At 39.7% G+C, this 21,179-nt stretch overlaps 1 protein-coding gene across 5 annotated transcripts in view; it reads right to left on the bottom strand.

Annotated features, from left to right (window-relative positions):
* Positions 1 to 21,179, bottom strand: part of AKAP3 (A-kinase anchoring protein 3) — a 49,783-nt gene that overhangs the window by 20,351 nt on the left and 8,253 nt on the right. For 4 of the 5 annotated variants that reach the window (XM_086714266.1, XM_086714268.1, XM_086714267.1 and 1 more), the window contains 2 exons: positions 20,449 to 20,544; positions 1,004 to 3,352 (listed from right to left, as the gene is read on the bottom strand). In XM_086714266.1, the coding sequence (XP_086570392.1) occupies positions 1,004 to 3,352; positions 20,449 to 20,544 (2,445 nt within the window). The remainder of the gene's footprint in view (positions 1 to 1,003; positions 3,353 to 20,448; positions 20,545 to 21,179) is intronic. The other variant, XM_025930768.2, reaches the window with a different exon arrangement.

Raw genomic sequence — 21,179 nt, 5'->3', positions numbered from 1 at the left:
AATAAAGCATTTTTTAAAGTATGTACTTTTTAAAGAAATAATGCTAGTGCACACTTAATAGACTACACTATAATGCAAGCATAACTTTTATATGCACTGGGAAACCAAAAAAATTTGACTTTATTGCAGTGGTGTGGAACAGAACCCACAATGTCTTTGAGGTCTGCCTGTAGTGTTTGTTATATACCAGTTCTACCACACACACACACACACACACACACACACACACACACACACACACACACATTTCTTCAGTAAGCAGTTCCAAGGCCTATACGTGGAGAAGCAAGGAGTTTGAAGGCACAAGGCACTCTTACCTTTACCAGTAATAACAGTGAAAACTTGGGTTTCCCATCTGCCTTATTCTTTACTCTTATTTCTCAATTGAACTTAGAGTATGGGGAAGAGGGATGTTATTTATTGAATCCCTTCAAATCCCCAATACTTCCTAGACAATCAGCTGAGAGAATAATCACAGGTTTGAAAGGGTATGAGCCTGGATTCTTTACCCCACTCCCAACTCCCTTAACACATCCCCGGCATGCCTCCAAGCAGCTCCTTCTCATACTTTGGGAAATATGCTGTCTTATCCAAACTTCAGCCTGAGGCCCAGACCTTTATCTGACTCTTGCTAAACCTCTTAGAGGTTTTTTACCTGTGCATTCCCAACAATACATGCAGAAAAATACATGTATATATATATAGACACACACATACACACATACATATCACATACATGATATGTGATGAATATAAAACTTATCCCACTTATATATGTGATTATATAAGATCTATCCCTCTTTTCCCCATTTGATATGCTTCCTATTGGGCAAAATCTAATTTTACTTTATCCGTTATTTCTTCCAAGAGGCATCTTCAAATTCTTGCTGTCCCCATTCTACCCTTCTTGTGGCTATCTTCCCATTCAGAAAGAAAACAGAACTTAAAACCCTAGTTAACCCTTAATAGATCTCTCCAAATTCCTCTGACTCTACTTCCTTACCTTCTCCTGGATTCCTTCATCATCACCAGCAAAGTACAAAATGGGGACATTGAGTTCAGAGGCGGCTACCCACTGAAGTACAGCTTGGAGTTGCTTGTTCTGAACTGTGTCAGTTAGGTTATGATTGCTGACAATCACTTTGGGTGCTGCATACCCTTCAGGGGGCTGTCCTGATATACCTCTCAATTCATTATGGATAGCTTGATAGGCATTCTGCAGGACAGCCTCTGCTGTCCCTGTGCCCTTGACTGGTAAACACTCATATAAATTATCTGGGAAGGCTGAAGTTGGCCTGCTTGCATCCCCAGACTTATCATCGCCCAGCTCTGCCAAGGGAGAGTCACAGGACTTGGCAATAATGAGACATAATTTCATCACTGAATCCATCAGATATTCTACCATCTGCCCATTCATGTGGCCATCTAGTTGGTTAACAACCATCTTGGTCAGCCCAGCAAAGGTACCACCAGCCTCATCACCTTCACTTAATTTGATGGAAGAAGGGGTTACAGGTCTTTCACACTGGTAGTTATATTCTTCCTTAACTGGCTGTTCTGGTACCTTGGGTTCAGAGCTATGGTCACTCTTGAAAATGGTCTCACCAAGTAAATTCCGGATAAAGTTAAAGAAAACACTCTTTAGATCCTTCTTTTCTGCTTCATCTTGGTCACCTCCCATATGAGGAGACTTAAGGCTGGACTCATCAGAAACTTCAGGGGACTTGTTGGCAGGCAGGTTGGTGCTGCCAGCAGCTTCAAGGAAGCTCTGTGCATCCATGCTTCCTCCCTGTGCCAGGTGGTACTGAATCAGAAGTAAGGCTGATACGATCAGGTCCTTGGCCAAGGAGTCTGAATCACACATAAAATTCTCAGGTTTCTCTCGGCATTGTATAGGGGGGCTGAGGTTGCAAGTATCCAGAGGATATCCCAGGGGAATGTCTGGTACAGGCTTATACTGTTTGTTGGGAGCTGCAAATGTTGCCTGTTGGAAACCCAGAGATTTTCCTTCTTTTTGCTGATTTTTATGCCAAAAGCTCAATCCCTCTTTGATAATGTGTTCACCCAGAGTTTCGGCACAAGTCTTCTTTTCTGGTTTGGATGCGGGAGAGTACATTTTTTCCCTCAATTTACCTTCAGATTTCATTGATGCAAAGTTTACATTTTGTTTCTTAGGGTCACCCATTCCTTTCATGGAGACAAGGGAGTAACTCTCAGACTTGTCCTTGGTTTTCCTGATAATTTCTGGAGGTTTCTTTGCAAACATCACAGTGTATAGCTTACCCAGCATGGCATCCATGATATCTGTGGCCTTCTGGCTTCCGTGAGAGAATAAACTTCTTTTCACAGCTGAGACAAAATCTGAATCAGTCATGAGGGTCCCTGTGACACTGTGGAGGTTCTTCATGAAGGAATCAATGAGATCTGAGACGACCTCTTTTGCATGCTTGAGCAGTACCTTCTTTAGCAGGATGGTGGCAATAGTTGTGTCCTTCACTTGGATCTTCAGTGTCTTCATAATGGAAACCATCATATCAGAAACCACACTGTTAGCATAGGTCATTATCCCTTGACTAACAGAAGCTGTAAAGTCATCGGGCCTTTCTTGCCCTCTGAACATCTTTCTCTCCCCAGATAACCTTCCACCCTCTTTGGCATCACCTGCGTTACGAGATTCAAACACCTCCTTATAGAAGAAAGACTTCTTAGAAGCAGGCTTGTCATCTGGACCCTTGCTTTCTTTGGTGCTCTCCTTCATCTTCAGAGTGGTCTTATATTTCAAATGTGGGGGACTCCGTAATAATCCTGAGGCTCTGTCACCAGAGCCAGGAGTCTTATCTGAGGTAGCATTCTTGGAACATGCAGAGACTGTCTTGTTCACCAGATCTGATGCCACCTTACTCAAGCTTTTGTTGGGTATGGGCTCATCTCCTATGTACAATGACTGGTGGACACATTTGTTTTCAGAGCCATCTATCCTCTCATTGATCTCCTTGCGGGCCATGGCTATGACTAGATTTGTGAGGCGATTAGCATAGAAGGAAACTTCATCTACTGAACTCCCATTACCAAGTGGGACACTGGGGCCCTGGACAGGGTTTTCTCTGTGCATCATCTCAAAATGCAATCTTCCTGGACTGCCCTTGGTTGTGGTATTGTAATAGTCCACAGAAAAACCACTGTGGGGGTCTCCTCCTGGGTTGCTCATTTCCCCGCCAAGTGAGGATTCTCCAGGCTTGAACCTAGCATCTTGGAACCCTGCTGTACTTTTTTCCAGGTCTCTGCGGAGCCAGCTGAGCACTCTGATAGGATCAGTTGAGGCTTCCTTAAAAATAGACAAGGATTCATCCGACTATAACAGAGCAAAGATATGGGACATTCAGAACAACCTCAAAGATTAGTTACAAAAATGGTCACCTCTCTCAAGCCTTAACTGCTGCATCATCACAATAAAAGTAACCAACATTTATGGAGTACTTAGTATGTATCAGGCACTGTTATAAGTATTTTAATACTATTATCTCATTTAACATTATTTTGCAGTGAACTTAAATGTTAGCTCTCTTATTATCTGCATTTTACAGAGGAGGGAATTGAAGAACTGAGAGATTCAGTTAGTTACTTATCTGAGGTTATACAGCTAATCACTGATGGAGCAGGAATTCCAACCTAGGCAGTCTGACTCTTGAGTCCCTACTGTCAGCCACTACATGATATTGCTTTTAACAACATACATCCTTAAGATCTGAAAAGTCAACAGCTACCCAACAGAGTTAGCATTGGAACTGAATCCAGTTTTTATTATATTTATATTACTTGCTATTTCCTATGGTTTATCTATTTTTATTTAGGTCTCTTACCACAACTATAGTCTTCAGAAAATTAGAGAATTCAAGGACAATTGTACATAATTGATCACTCTGCCAGGTACACAAGCACAATTTTTATATGTTAAATGGCTTCCAGTGAACTATTTGATATCACTGAAGTGAACAATCTAATTTATAATAGAGGAATTAATATCTGTGGATAATTTATCAGTTTTGAATGAATACAGATTCTTTAATGCACACTAGCTGTGATAAGCACATGTACATATAGTATATGTTTACATATTGTAATCTATAATTTTCACTTGGACACAGGCTAAAATAATATGTGAAAGTGTCCTATTTACTATCAAATGTAAAGGAGCAGTGTAATAGAGTAATGTCTGTCTAGGAATGACTACAAGTATCACCCATCTTTAAAGAATGATTTGGTTCATAGTAGTAACCACAGAAAGGTAGAAATATGAGTGATCTAAACATTTTCCTTTTTTGACATACCTTTTGTTATTTGTTTTGTTGTGTTTTTAACTAACTCTATTAAAGTTTCTTAAGTTGGATACTTTATTATCTGAGTTTCCAGTTTCTTATCTGTCAAATGGGAATAACAGCAAACTCTTCATAGTATTATTATGAGGATTAAATGAGATAATTTATAACCATCAAAAAAAATAATGATTTGTCATTTTAATTACCAAGTGTCATATAGTTACTAGATACTATTTCTTAAATACTTGTGTTTTCCGGGCACTGGACTAGGTGCTTTACACACATTATTTCACTTAATCTACATATATGCTCTACACTGGCTGTATTACTATTCTAGTTTCATAGGTGACAAAATTGTAGCTTAGAGAAGATACATAAATTGGCTAGTATCTCAGAGCTACCATATGATGGAGTTTAGTATCCAAATACAGTTCTGACTCCAGAATTGGCTCTCCACACCTACAGTACACCGCTGTGTTTTAATGACTTGGAAAGAAGAGAAAAGCAGTTGTATCAGTCTGCTATGGGGCTGGTTTAAGGGATCCATGGGCCATGGCAGTTGGTGTAAAGTCCTCCTAGATGGTTCTCCTAATTTGAATAATAGCTGTTTCAGGGAAATTTTGTACTTCAGTGGAAAACTATGCATAATCTTATAGCATAGTCTTCCACATCTTCTGATCCTCTTGGAGCTATTTTGCAACTCTGTAGATAAGTGATAGCAATTCAATAGAATCCTTATTTACACACGTTAATTCTCAGAGAAGGTTCCACTGACTTCCTCCCCCACTGTGGAAAAGGTCAGTTTTGCTTACATTTGCACCTTCACTTCAATATCCCTGATCCATATATGTGGTTCTTTTCTTTGATTTTCCTTTGAACCTCACCAGTTCCTTGTCAATGATTAAAGAAACCTTTAATGTGAGTTTATTTTTATACATATATGAAGCTTATTAATTCACCCTTCTCTGAAAATGATATTTTAATAGTTTTGGAAGTCTTTGCCAAGATGTCCAAAAGATTCATCTTTAGAGAATATTGAGGGAAGTATACCAGGTACATTTTTTCTTTGACCCCAGAGATGAATTCAAGGTGGCAATAGAACTTTGCAGACATTTTCTTTTTTCTAGTTTTAATTTTCCTATGTACTGATTTTGCTTTTGGTTTTCATTTTGGTTCTTTTATGGCCAATAACCATTGGTGGCAGCAATGATCAAGAACTTGGTTTTATTGCTTAACCATTTTGTGATTCTTTAATGGAATAATTGTTATAGAGATTTATTTTCTATTGGGCAATAGACAACGTATTTTTTTGCTCCTCTCAAGCTCAAAGTAATTAAGAATTTTGTGCCCACTTGGAAGGAGAAGAGCTCTTTGATTTATGCACATGTGATTTTTGTGTTTCTGTTTACTTTTGATGCATGGCCGAAAGTTCATTATTTTTTATTGAGATTTAATTGACATATAACATTATATTAGTTTCAGATTCAAATTATAATGATCCAATATTTGCATTATTGCAAAATGATCACCACCATAAGTCTAGTTAACATCCCTCACCATGCATAGTTCAAAATATTTTTCTTGTGACGAGAACTTTTAAGATCTACTCTCTTTGCAACTTTCAGATATACAACATAGTATTATTAACTATGGTCACCATGCTATACATTAAATCCCCAGGATTTATTTATTTTATAGTTGGAAGTTTATACCTTTTGACCCTCTTCACCCATTTTGCTCACTCTCACAACACCCACCTCTGGCAGCCACCCACCTGTTCTCTGCATCTATGAGTCCCTTTTTTTTTTTTTTTTAAGATTCTACATATAAGTGAGATCATATGGTATTTGTCTTTCTCTGTCTTATTTCACTTAGCTTAATACCCTCTAGATCCATCCATGTTATTGCAAATGGCAAGGCTCCCTTCTTTTTATGGCTGGATAATATTCTGTTGTGTATTTTCTTAGGACACTTAGGACACTTAGGTTGCTTTCATGTATTGGTTATTGTAAATAATGCTGCAATAAACACAGGGGTGCAGCTATCTCTTAAAAATAGTGATTTTGGGGGCGCCTGGGTGGCTCAGTCGGTTAAGCCGCCGAGACTTTGGCTCAGGTCATGATCTCACAGTCTGTGGGTTCAAGCCCCACATCAGGCTCTGTCCTGACAGCTCAGAGCCTGGAGCCTGCTTCGGAGTCTGTGTCTCCCTCTCTCTCTGCCCCTCCCCTGCTCATGCTGTCTCTCTCTGTTGAAAAAAAAAAATTAAAAAAAAATAGTGATTTTGTTTCCTTCAGATATACAAAGGAATTGCTGGATCATATGAAAATTATTAATTTTAATAATTTCCTCGTGTGGTTACAATTAGTATTAAATGACATAATATGCACAAAACTGTGTAATCTTATGGTGGTGGATATGATTAATACTACTCCAACATTTCATGTTGAGATTAGATTTCAGAAGAGATAAGAGAAGATTAAGAGAAGTCAATAAGCTTGATAATACAGTGAAACATAGCTGGCCATCTATGGGAGTACTAGGGAATAAAACTTGACTTCCTGGGGTGCCTGGGTGGCTCACTCGGTTAGGCGTCTGACTTCGGTTCAGGTCATGATCTCACGGTTTGTGAATTAGAGCCCCATGTCCAGCTCTGTGCTGACAGCTCAGAGCCTGGAGCCTGCTTCAGATTGTGTCTCCTCCTCTCTCTGCCCCTCCCCTACTCATGCTCTGTTTCTGTCTCTCAATAATAAACATTAAAAAAATTGAAAAAAACCCCTAACTTGACTTCCTGTATATATGGGAAGTACTGCCCTGGATGAAAAGCGAAGTACTGGAAGACAGTATGGCTAGGGATGTGTACTGTGATTCATTCCTATCAGACCAGGTAGGAGCTATGGGAGATTCATTCCTATCAGACCAGGTAGGAGTTCAGCTACTTGCTGAGCTTCTGTGATGAATTTTTTTTAACATTTTTTTTCTGGGGTGCCTGGGTCACTCCGCTGGTTAAGTGTCTGACTCTTGATTTCAGCTCAGGTCATGATCTTACAGTTTGTTAGTTCAAGCCCCACGTCAGGCTCTGTGCTGACAGTGCAGAGCCTGCTTGGGATTCTCTCTCTCTCTCTCTCTCTCTCTCTCTCTCTCTCTCTCTGCCCCTCACCCACTCGTGCTCTCTCTCAAATAAACTTACAAAAATTGTTTTTCTGAACCAAAGATCAGTAAAAAGTGGGAAATTCTATATGGACATAATTTAGCTTTAAGAAGAAGTTTTAAGAAAGAGTGCTGCCTATAGGCATGTCCAAGAAAGGGACAGAGAAAAGGTGGTGGAGTCAGAGAGAGATAGCATTCAAGAATGGAAAAATCAGGTTCCAATACACAAACTATCCACCAGTAGGACCAACTTGATGGCCTTCTACTGCAGAGGTGATTTAGGGATTTAGGGGAGATGATGTGTAATACAAACTATCCGCATAATTCAATATGTATACAGTGTTTGTGTACAACACACTCTACTAGAAACTGTGGGACATGTAAAGATGAAATAAATATGATCTTGCCTTTTGGAAGCATAAAGTCCACTGTAGAGACAAAATATGAACACAAATATTACTAAATACTATGTGATCAGTGTTATAAAAGAATAAAAAGAGAGATGCTTAATGTTACACAAGGGGCAGATAATTTGGGGTGGGTGACTAGAAAAAGTATTGGCATTTGAGATGGACTTTTAAACATTTTGGTAGTCAGATATAACAGGGTGGGCGTGGCAACAAAATGACATATGCAAAGTATAGTATTTGGGATAATGCTAGGTTTAAATCAAATAGCCTCTGAAGTGTCAGTGGTAGAAGAAAGTAGAGGTTTATTTCTCAATCACTTTGCTTACAGAGGACATTCAATGAGAAGCTTTCTTTGCAGTGATTCAGGGACCTAGGCTCTGCTTTTGCATAGTTTCACTCTCCTCAAAATCTATTCTTCAGGTTTATGGGGAAATATCAAGATCACAGAGAACTGAATGGGAGACTTTTGTGGTCCAGGCCTGGAAATGTCAAACATCACTTCTACCGATATTCCTTTTGTCTTTGTCTTTTGAAAGTTTGATTGTAATGTGTCTCAGCATGGGTTGCTTTGAGTTCATTTTTCTTGGAGTTTATTGAACTTTTTGGATGTTTATATTCATGCCTTTCTTCATATTTGCAAAGCTTTAAGCCATTATTTTCTCAAATATCCTCTCTGCCCTTTCTCTTTCTCTTCTCCTACTGGGACTCCCACAATGTGCTGTTTGTTTGATGGTGTCCTGCAGGTTCCTTTGGCTCTGTTCACTTTTCTTCAATCTTTTTTCTTTCTGTTCCTTAGAGTTGATAATTTCCATTATCCTGTTCTCAAGTTTTCTGATTCCTTCTTCTGCCTGCTCAAACCTGCCTTTGAATCCCTTTCGTGAAATTTTCAATTCAGTTATTATACTTCTCATCTCCAGAATTTCTTTTAGGTTATCTCTAGGTTTTCTATCTCTTTTTGATATTTGCATTTTGTTCACACATTGTTTTCTCAGTTTTCTCCACATGTTTCTTTTAGTTCTTTGGGCATCTTTTAGACAGCTGTTTTATATATAGTCTTTGTCCAGTGGACCTGCCATCGTGTCTTTTTCAGACACAGTTTCTGTTGACCTACTTTTTTTCCTTTGAGTGAGCCACACTACTCTGTTTCTTTGTATGCCTTGTGATTTTTGTTGAAAACTGGGCATTTGAATCTAATGGCTGCAAGTTTAGAATTGAGGCTATAAACTATCAGTATTTGTCATTCAAAAGAGCATTAAGTGTAAGCAGTAGTATCTTCATACTCCACATGATGCTATATTAGATTATAAGGTCTTAAATTAAAGGATCTCTATTCTGATTGGAAAAAGTATTCTTATAAAGGAATCTTAATCAGGTTAAGATTTTAGGAGCTTAAGTTCACATAAGTTAGGATAATCTTTGACAAACAAATTGAATTAAATAATTTTGAATTCATAAAAACAGCTATGTCTTTTATGACTCCTCAGTATTAAGTATAATGGAAGTATGCATTTTTATTTTACTTTGATATGTTATTCATAAACTTATACAGGTTATAAAAATCCAATAAGCTATATTACTTCTACTTAATGTTTAAGATCATGAAAAATATAAATTTGTGTTTAATCAAATTGAATGATTATTCTGACAAACTTTATTACAACAGTTATTATATTTTATGGTATTGTTGGCTTGATTGTAAATTTCCAGCATCTTTAATGTAACTTAAAACATTGGTATTAAATTGAGTTAATTCATGGATATTAATTGGATACCTTGCTCATTTCTTTTTTTTAATTTTTTTCAATATATGAAATTTATTGTCAAATTGGTTTCCATACAACACCCAGTGCTCATCCCAAAAGGTGCCCTCCTCAATACCCATCACCCACCTTCCCCTCCCTCCCACCCCCCATCAACCCTCAGTTTGTTCTCAGTTTTTTTTGTTTTTTTTTTTAAACGTTTATTTATTTTTGAGACAGAGAGAGACAGAGCATGAGCAGGGGAGGGCCAGAGAGAGAGGAAGACACAGAATCCGAAGCAGGCTCTAGGCTCTGAGCGGTCAGCACAGAGCCCGACGCGGGGCTCGAACTCACAGACTGTGAGATCATGACCTGAGCCGAAGTCGGACGCTTAACGGACTGAGCCACCCAGGCGCCCCTGTTCTCAGTTTTTAACGGTCTCTTATGCTTTGGCTCTCTCCCACTCTAACCTCTTTTTTTTTTTCCTTCCCCTCCCCCATGGGTTTCTGTTAAGTTTCTCAGGATCCACATAAGAGTGAACACATATGGTATCTGTCTTTCTCTGTATGGCTTATTTCACTTAGCATCACACTCTCCAGTTCCATCCACATTGCTACAAAGGGCCATATTTCGTTCTTTCTCATTGCCCTGTAGTACTCCATTGTGTATATAAACCACAATTTCTTTATCCATTCATCAGTTGATGGACATTTAGGCTCTTTCCATAATTTGGCTATTGTTGAGAGTGCTGCTATAAACATTGGGGTACAAGTGCCCCTATGCATCAGTACTCCTGTGTCCCTTGGGTAAATTCCTAGCAGTGCTACTGCTGGGTCATAGGGTAGGTCTATTTTTAATTTTCTGAGGAACCTCCACACTGTTTTCCAGAGTGGCTGCACCAATTTGCATTCCCACCAACAGTACAAGAGGGTTCCCATTTCTCCACATCCTCTCCAGCATCTATAGTCTCCTGATTTGTTCATTTTGGCCACTCTGACTGGCGTGAGGTGACATCTGAGTGTGGTTTTGATTTGTATTTCCCTGATAAGGAGCGACGTTGAGCATCTTTTCATGTGCCTGTTGGCCATCCGGATGTCTTCTCTAGAGAAGTGTCTATTCATGTTTTCTGCCCATTTCTTCACTGGGTTATTTGTTTTTCAGGTGTGGAGTTTGGTGAGCTCTTTATAGATTTTGGATACTAGCCCTTTGTCCGATATGTCATTTGCAAATATCTTTTCCTATTCCGTTGGTTGCCTTTTAGTTTTATTGGTTGTTTCCTTTGCTGTGCAGAAGCTTTTTATCTTCATAAGGTCCCAGTAATTCATTTTTGCTTTTAATTCCCTTGCCTTTGGGGATGTGTCGAGTAAGAGATTGCTACAGCTGAGGTCAGAGAGGTCTTTTCCTGCTTTCTCCTCTAGGGTTTTGATGGTTTCCTGTCTCACATTCAGGTCCTTTATCCATTTTGAGTTTATTTTTGTGAATGGTGTAAGAAAGTGGTATAGTTTCAACCTTCTGCATGTTGCTGTCCAGTTTTCCCAGCACCATTTGTTAAAGAGACTTTTTTCCACTGGATGTTCTTTCCTGCTTTGTCAAAGATTAATTGGCCATACATTTGTGGGTCTAGTTCTGGGGTTTCTATTCTATTCCATTGGTCTATGTGCCTGTTTTTGTGCCAATACCATGCTGTCTTGATGATTACAGCTTTGTAGTAGAGGCTAAAGTCTGGGATTGTGATGCCTCCTGCTTTGGTCTTCTTCCTCAAAATTACTTTGGCTATTCAGGGCCTTTTGTGGTTCCATGTGAATTTTAGGATTGCTTGTTCTAGTTTCGAGAAGAATGCTGGTGCAATTTTGATTGGGATTGCATTGAATGTGTAGATAGCTTTGGGTAGTATTGACATTTTGACAATATTTATTCTTCCCATCCATGAGCAGGGAATGTCTTTCCAATTCTTTATATCTTCTTTAATTACCTTCATAAGCTTTCTATAGTTTTCAGCATACACATCTTTTACATCTTTGGTTAGATTTATTCCTAGGTTTTTTATGCTTCTTGGTGCAATTGTGAATGGGATCAGTTTCTTTATTTGTCTTTCCGTTGCTTCATTGTTAGTGTATAAGAATGCAACTGGTTTCTGTACATTGATTTTGTATCCTGCAACTTTGTTGAATTCATGTATCAGTTCTAGCAGACTTTTGGTGGAGTCTATCGGATTTTCCATGTATAATATCATGTCATCTGCAAAAAGCGAAAGCTTGACTTCATCTTTGCCAATTTTGATGCCTTTGATTTCCTTTTGTTGTCTGATTGCTGATGCTAGAACTTCCAACACTATGTTAAACAACAGCGGTGAGAGTGGGCATCCCTGTCGTGTTCCTGATCTCAGGGAAAAAGCTCTCAGTTTTTCCCCATTAAGGATAATGTTAGCTGTGGGCTTTTCATAAATGGCTTTTATGATCTTTAAGTATGTTCCTTCTATCCCGACTTTCTCAAGGGTTTTTATTAAGAAAGGGTGCTGGGGGTGCCTGGGTGGCGCAGTCGGTTAAGCGTCCGACTTCAGCCAGGTCACGATCTCGCGGTCCGTGAGTTCGAGCCCCGCGTCAGGCTCTGGGCTGATGGCTCAGAGCCTGGGGCCTGTTTCCAATTCTGTGTCTCCCTCTCTCTCTGCCCCTCCCCCATTCATGCTCTGTCTCTCTCTGTCCCAAAAATAAATAAACGTTGAAAAAAAAATTAAAAAAAAAAGGGTGCTGGATTTTGTCAAAGGCCTTTTCTGCATCGATTGACAGGATCATATGGTTCTTATCTTTTCTTTTATTAATGTGATGTATCACGTTGATTGATTTGTGAATGTTGAACCAGCCCTGCATCCCAGAAATGAATCCCACTTGATCATGGTGAATAATTCTTTTTATATGCTGTTGAATTCGATTTGCTAGTATCTTATTGAGAATTTTTGCATCCATATTCATCAGGGATATTGGCCTGTAGTTCTCTTTTTTTATTGGGTCTCTGTCTGGTTTAGGAATCAAAGTAATACTGGCTTCATAGAATGAGTCTGGAAGTTTTCCTTCCCTTTCTATTTCTTGGAATAGCTTGAGAAGGATAGGTATTATTTCTGCTTTAAACGTCTGGTAGAACTCCCCTGGGAAGCCATCTGGTCCTGGACTCTTATTTGTTGGGAGATTTTTGATAACCGATTCAATTTCTTCGCTGGTTATGGGTCTGTTCAAGCTTTCTATTTCCTCCTGATTGAGTTTTGGAAGAGTGTGGGTGTTTAGGAATTTGTCCATTTCTTCCAGGTTGTCCAATTTGTTGGCATATAATTTTTCATAGTATTCCCTGATAATTGTTTGTATCTCTGAGGGATTGGTTGTAATAATTCCATTTTCATTCATGATTTTATCTATTTGGGTCATCTCCCTTTTCTTTTTGAGAAGTCTGGCTAGAGGTTTGTCAATTTGTTTATTTTTTCAAAAAACCAACTCTTGGTTTCGTTGATCTGCTCTACAGTTTTTTTAGATTCTATATTGTTTATTTCTGCTCTGATCTTTATTATTTCTCTTCTTCTGCTGGGTTTAGGCTGCCTTTGCTGTTCTGCTTCTATTTCCTTTAGGTGTGCTGTTAGATTTTGTATTTGGGATTTTTCTTGTTTCTTGAGATAGGCCTGGATTGCAATGTATTTTCCTCTCAGGATTGCCTTCGCTGCATCCCAAAGCGTTTGGATTATTGTATTTTCATTTTCGTTTGTTTCCATATATTTTTAAATTTCTTCTCTAATTGCCTGGTTGACCCACTCATTCGTTAGTAGGGTGTTCTTTAACCTCCATGCTTTTGGAGGTTTTCCAGACTTTTTCCTGTGGTTGATTTCAAGCTTCATATAGCATTGTGGTCTGAAAGTATGCATGGTATAATTTCAATTCTTGTATACTTATGAAGGGCTGTTTTGTGACACAGTATATGATCTATCTTGGAGAATGTTCCATGTGCACTCGAGAAGAAAGTATATTCTGTTGCTTTGGGATGCAGAGTTCTAACTATATCTGTCAAGTCCATCTGATCCAATGTCTCATTCAGGGCCCTTGTTTCTTTATTGACCGTGCATCTAGATGATCTATCCATTTCTGTAAGTGGAGTGTTAAAGTCCCCTGCAATCACCACATTCTTATCAATAAGGTTATGTTTATGAGTAATTGTTTTATATATTTGGGGGCTCCCGTATTCAGCGCATAGACATTTATAACTGTTAGCTCTTCCTGATGGATAGACCCTGTAATTATTATATAATGCCCTTCTTCATTTCTTGTTACAGCCTTTAATTTAAAGTCTAGTTTGTCTGATATAAGTATGGGTACTCCAGCTTTCTTTTGGCTTCCAGTAGCATGTAAATAGTTCTCCATCCCCTCACTCTCAATCTAAAGGTGTCCTCAGGTCTAAAATGAGTCTCTTGTAGACAGCAAATAGATGGGTCTTGTTTTTTTATCCATTCTGATACCCTATGTCTTTTGGTTGGTGCATTTAGTCCATTTACATTCAGTGTTATTATAGAAAGATATGGGTTTAGAGTCATTGTGATGTCTGTATGTTTTATGCTTGTAGCGATGTCTCTGATACTTTGTCTCACAGGATTCCCCTTAGGATCTCTTGTAGGGCTGGTTTAGTGGTGACGAATTCCTTCAGTTTTTGTTTGTTTGGGAAGACCTTTCTCTCTCCTTCTATTCTAAATGACAGACTTGCTGGATAAAGGATTCTCGGCTGCATATTTTTCCTGTTTATCACATTGAAGATCTCCTGCCATGCCTTTCTGGCCTGCCAAGTTTCAAAAGAGAGATCAGTCACGAGTCTTATAGGTCTCCCTTTATATGTTAGGGCACGTTTATCCCTTGCTGCTTTCAGAATTTTCTCTTTATCCTTGTATTTTGCCAGTTTCACTATGATATGTCATGCAGAAGATCGATTCAAGTTATGTCTGAAGGGAGTTCTCTGTGCCTCTTGGATTTCAATGCCTTTTTCCTTCCCCAGTTCAGGGAAGTTCTCAGCTATTATTTCTTCAAGTACACCTTCAACACCTTTCCCTCTCTCTTCCTCCTCTGGGATACCAATTATGTGTATATTATTTCTTTCTAGTGTATCACTTAGTTCTCTAATTTTCCCCTCATACTCCTGGATTTTTTTATCTCTCTTTTTCTCAGCTTCCTCTTTTTCCATAATTTTATCTTCTAGTTCACCTATTCTCTCCTCTGCCTCTTCAATCTGAGCCGTGGTCATTTCCATTTTATTTTGCATGTCGTTTAAGGCGTTTTTCAGCTCCTCCTGACTGTTCCTTAGTCCCTTGATCTCTGTAGCAAGAGATTCTCTGCTGTCCTCTATACTGTTTTCAATCCCAGCGATTAATTTTATGACTATTATTCTAAATTCACTTTCTGTTATATTGTTTAAATCCTTTTTGATCAGTTCATTAGCTGTTATTTCCTGGAGATTCTTTTGAGGGGAATTCTTCTGTTTGGTCATTTTGGATAGTCCCTGGAGTGGTGCGGACCTGCAGGGCACTTCCACTGTGCTGTGGTGTATAACTGGAGTTGGTGGGCGGGGCCGCAGTCAGACCTGATGTCTGCCCCCAGCCCACCACTGGGGCCACAGTCAGACTGGTGGGTGCCTTCTCTTCCCGTCTCCTAGGGGTGGGATTCACTGTGGGGTGGCATGGCCCGTCTGGGCTACTTGCACACTGCCAGGCTTGTGGTGCTGGGGATCTGGCGTATTAGCTGGGGTGGGTAGGCAAGGTGCACGGGGGCAGGAGGGGCAGGCTTAGCTTGCTTCTCCTTAGGTGATCCACTTCAGGAGGGGCCCTGTGGCAGCGGGAGGGAGTCAGACCGGCTGCCGGAGGGGTGGCTCCACAGAAACCCAGCGTTGGGTGTTTGTGGGGAGCAAGCAAGTTCCCTGGCAGGAACTGGTTCCCTTTGGGATTTTGGCTTGGGGATGGGCGAGGGAGATGGCGCTGGTGAGCACCTTTGTTCCCCGCCAAACTGAGCTCTGTTGTCGCGGGGCTCAGTAACTCTCCCTCCCTTTGTCCTTCAGCCTTCCCACTTTCCGAGCAGAGCTGTTAACTTATGACCTCCTAGATGCTAAGTCCCGCTTGCTGTTGGAACACACTCCCTCTGGCCCCTCCGCTTTTGCAAGCCAGACTTGGGGGCTCTGCTTGGCCGGCAGGCTGCCCCTCTGCCCTGGCTCCCTCCCACCAGTCCGTGGAGTGCGCACCGCTTCGCCGCCCTTCCTACCCTCTTCCGTGGGCCTCTCGTCTGCGCTTGGCTCCGGAGACTCCTTTCTGCTAATCCTCTGGTGGTTTTCTGGGTTATTTAGGCAGGTGTAGGTGGAATCTAAGTGATCAGCAGGACGCACGGTGAGCGCAGCGTCCTCCTATGCTGCCATCTTCCGACGATCCCCCCCTACCTTGCTCATTTCTAAGATAGAATACTGAAACATTGATGGCTAAAAATAGTTTGAATGCTTTTGTTTCTTATTTTTTATTATGATAGAGAGGCTATATCTTTGGGTCTGTTAATGTGTCTACTTCTGCCACTTGGTTATGTGAGGGATGTAAATGGCTGTGAAAGTTGTCTTATGTGTGTTCATGAGTTTGGCTAGTCTGCACTTTAGCTTGTGTGTAACGGTTCACAATTATATACCTACCCCTCCCCACATTTTGTGTGTGTGTGTGTGTGTGTGTGTGTGTGTGTGTGTGTGTGTGATAGAAAAAAATGGAAAGTACTTGGCCTAAACATTTTTATTAGTATCACTTAAATATTTTTATGAACAATGGTTTCACGGAAATCCAGCTGTGTACAGGTGAGTTTTTCTAGGAACTACAGGTGAAACCTGGTAGGAAGAGTTTGTTAGTCTCGACTTCCTAGTCTCAGGATATCAAATGATGGAGGTCTTTAAAAGTCCAACCTGAGATTCCTTATGAAAACTTCCATTAAAGCAAACTTAAGGCCTATCTGGTTGCTATACCTATGTAAATAATCAGACCAAATCTGGTGAAATTAGCCTTGTTTTGTGAGCAAAAGTTACCTTATTTTGAGATTTATCAAAATGTAGGCAACTAAGGTAAAAAAATTTGTCCTCCAGTAGAAAATGATGCATTCCCTATAGTCTATAGTTTATAGACTAAGCATTGTTTACAGCCCTCCACATAATCTGATTCTGATCCTATGGGAGCTATTTTACAACTGTGAGCTGTAGGTAGTTGAACGACAATGCAGAATAATTCTACATGTCTGTGGACACATAAATTCTGTCTAGTGGAGGTTCAGCTGATTTCCCTTCTGCACTGTGGAACAGGCCAGTTTTGCTATTCATTTCAATATTTCTGATCTATAATACATCTCTTTTTTTAATTCTCCTTTGAACTGGTTGTAACACCTCACCAATTTCCTCATTAATGAGTTAAATAAAATCTTTAACATGTGTTCATTTAAAATTTTTTTTTTCAACGTTTATTTATTTTTGGGACAGAGAGAGACAGAGCATGAACGGGGGAGGGGCAGAGAGAGAGGGAGACACAGAATCGGAAACAGGCTCCAGGCTCTGAGCCATCAGCCCAGAGCCTGACGCGGGGCTCGAACTCACGGACCGTGAGATCGTGACCTGGCTGAAGTCGGACGCTTAACCGACTGCGCCACCCAGGCGCCCCAACATGTGTTCATTTTAATATCTGATTGGGAGTCCTGATTTTACCTTTTGAAAATTATCCTTCAATATTACCTACTTATTTAAAGATAGGCACACTATCTGCAAATAGACATGCTCCATAATTGGGCTGTAACATGTACAGGGAAGTCTTATAATGCAGATGTAAAGTTTATTTCTCTTATCTTTTTCAATTCTTTTCACAGAACATTGAAAAAATTATAGCATAGCATACAACTTTATGATAGAGTATAAAGAACTGTTAGCTGGCTGTGTTTATAGGTTTTTATTGCCTATTTACATTTTTAAACCTAAAAAGTGTGCACCTTATATCTATTATTCCACTCTATCCAGAACTTTGCAAAAGTGGTTGATGAGGCCATAATGACTGACTGAAAGACTAATCACATGACTTTTTCTATCAATGAAGTCTACAATCAAACATCTATATCTTCCAAACCCCATTGCACTCTTGCAACCTTTAATTCTTTCTCTTCTTATACAATAGTATCATGAACAGGTGGGAAGGTGGATGCCAAATTATTTCTGAGTCTTTCTTTTAAAAAAATTTTTTTAAAGATTTATTTATATTTGAGAGAGAGAGAGAGAGAGAGAGAGAGAGCAGGGGGAAAGGCAAAAAGAGAGGGAGACACAGAATCCGAAACAGGCTCCTGGCTTTTGAGCTGTTAGCACAAAGCCCAATGCAGGGCTTGAACTCACAAACTGTGAGATCATGACCTAAGCCAAAGTCAAATGCTTAACCAACTGAGACACCCAGGTGTCTCATTTCTGAGTCTTTCTTTTTTTTTTTTTTTAACGTTTATTTATTTTTGAGACAGAGAGAGAGCATGAACGGGGGAGGGTCAGAGAGAGGGAGACACAGAATCTGAAACAGGCTCCAGGCTCTGAGCTGTAAGCACAGAGCCCGACGCGGGGCTCGAACTCACGGAGTGCGAGATCATGACCTGAGCCGAAGTCGGCCGCTTAACCGACTAAGCCACCCAGGCGCCCCTCTGAGTCTTTCTTAATCAAGGCCAGGGAAAATTTTCACATCCATGAAAGAGAACATAAAAAGGGTTAAGGGTTTTAACTTTCTCTCCTCAGCCATCTTCTGCTCCAGTACTTTAGTTTGAAGTTAACATATATAGCTCCCATTCTATTCTTCTTCACCTCTAGCTCTGCTAAGCATACTTTATGAAATTTTCCTTGACAACCTCCGACTTGGATCTATTCTTTAAAAACCTATAGCAATTACTGCCAGAAAATCCATTTGGCAAATGGATAATTTGGGTCTACTGGTTATTTAGATATAATTAGGGGCTACTGGTTATTTAGAACTTTTATATTATATTTATATTTCACATGTATAGTTTTTATTTCCCCAAATTAATGGCAAGGTCTATGAGGGCAGAAACTGTTTTTATTTATTTATTGTTGCATACCCCAGAGTGTTCCTTCCTTAATGATAAATTGTGACTGTTTTTTTAATTTGATTTAGTATTAAAATTGATGTATCTTTTGTTTTTCTACAGGAAAGAGCAAAGGTAAAGAAAAGATCTAATAGAAGCAGTTTTGATTGGCACTTACTCTATAGTAACTGGATATTCATTATCTATATGTCTTAATGTTTTGTGCATATTTGTTAGTGTTTTCTCTCTTAGGCTATATAAGATAGACCAAATAGATTTTGAATAAATAGATGGGTCATGCAACATTACATGCAAATAGGTGTTTGATAAATATTAATACTAAGGATGAGAATCACCATAGTGATTCCATTAGATTATGAAACCCTTAAATTAAGAAAAAGAATTCTGTCTAACCTGTTTTTATATCTCTGACCCTAGGACTAAGCACAGAGTCTGTGCCAGTTATCCACACTGTCTCTCAACTCCAAGTCTACTATCCTTTGCCTTGCTCTGTGACACTGGAATTGGACCCCTTTTACCATTTTTTCTTTGGCAACTGGCTTTGTTAGTAGAGGGCACTGGAGAGACACTGAACTTCTGGCCCACTTGCACCTTCTGGCAAATGTATTCTGCACCAGCAGGCTAGTGCTCCTGTGGCAGCCACACTCTGTCCAAAGAAATCTGAAGCTGCCTTGGTTGAAGGAGAAGGAGCTTCTGTGAGTTCTTAGTCTCTTCCTGTTCACTCTCTTGCAGCCTAGGGGTAGTGGTTTCTCTCTACACTTGCTACTTCTGGAACTCTTAGACAGTTTTCTTTTACAGCTTTTAGTGGTTAACTTAGTTAATTACCTTTCATTAAATTAAAAAAAATTAATGTTTACTTATTTTGGGAGGTGAGGGGCAGAGAGAGAGAGAGAAATGGAGGATCTGAAGCAGGCTCTGTGCTGACAGCAAGATCACAACCTGAGCCGAAGTCAGATGCTCAACCAACTGAGCACCCAGGAACCCCTCACTAAATTTTTTAATATCAAATTACTTGATATGGTTTCCATCTTCTAACTAAACCCTGATTTATAGTGCCTGACACTAAGTACTTAATAAATGTTTGTTGGCTGATGAAGGCAGAATGATAATGTTACTTAGATGAGAATTTATGCTTTTGAGAATTTTGAGGTGTTCTACATTTCGGAAAATAGTTTGTGAACTTTTGAGACATTTCTGTTTGAAATCCAATCCCTTTCTGTTTAAAAACTAACAAAATTTTACAGCTGTAATATATGTTTTGCATTAATTATATTTCTTCTATGAAATTACCATATTATAGAATTTACCCCCAAAACAATATGGATGGTAACTTTTTGTTCTACAGGAATTCATATTTTTCCCCAAGAATTTCACCGTTGAAAATAAGAGGTGGGGGGGCGCCTGGGTGGTTCAGTCGGTTAAGCGGCCGACTTCGGCTCAGGTCATGATCTCGCAGTCTGTGAGTTCGAGCCCCGCGTGGGGCTCTGTGCTGACAGCTCGGAGCCTGTAGCCTGTTTCAGATTCTGTGTCTCCCTCTCTCTGACCCTCCCCTGTTCATGCTCTGTCTCTCTCTGTCTCAAAAATAAATAAATGTTAAAAACAAAAATTTAAAAAAAGAAAGAAAATAAGAGGTGGGGTAGCGGTGGTAGAGAGAGTAAGCCTACTCTTAATAGCACTCCACTTATTCCTAATTTAGTATCTATAAAAAGTGGTTGACCCTTACCATTTTCCAGTCTTGGGCTTGGCTGTCTCCAGGAGTATAAACATCAACTTTGCATACTCCATTTTGGCTTTGTAGCCAGTCAACCCTATCCGACATCTGGAAGTAGAAAAAAAATGAGAAAGGGTCATCAAAGGGACAGGTTACATGAACATAAAGAGAAATAGGCAAATGGCTGAGGTGTGGAAAACAGCAATGCTTTCAATAGAGAGACCTATCCCAAAAGCTACTTCAACCCACCGAACTCTGGATCTCTTCATCCTCAGCTGTCAACTGCAGGAAGATTTCTTAAATATATGTGTCTCTAGTACGGAAGCTGGTGCTTGGTATATGTAGACGTGCTTAATACAGATTTGTTCATAAATGAACCTATGTAGCCATGTGTTCTGCTCTATGTGTTCTTGCTTGATAACCCTTCCACATCCTGGATTTTCAGTAGACACTCAAAACTCAATGTGATCAAAATAGAATTAATTTGTGTCTTTCTGCCTGTTGTTGTCCCACCAACTTTTTTTTTTTGCCCACCAGCTTATTTTTAAAGTAATATATGCTTAATTTTCATTAATTTCTAGAGCACTAGCTTAACTTACATTAACAATAAGTCTAGTAGATCCTCCTTAAGACCAATCTCTCCTCCAAGTAGCCAAGGATCCTAGGGGAATTCTTAGTTTCCATAGTTCAGCCAATATTCTTGAGGCCGAGAGAAAAGAGATACCACATGCACCATCCAATGG

This window comes from Puma concolor, chromosome B4 (genome assembly GCF_028749965.1).
Source record: "Puma concolor isolate L17-30 chromosome B4, mPumCon1.1.hap2, whole genome shotgun sequence".
NCBI lineage: Eukaryota > Metazoa > Chordata > Mammalia > Carnivora > Felidae > Puma > Puma concolor.
This window is presented reverse-complemented; position numbering and strand designations above follow the sequence as displayed.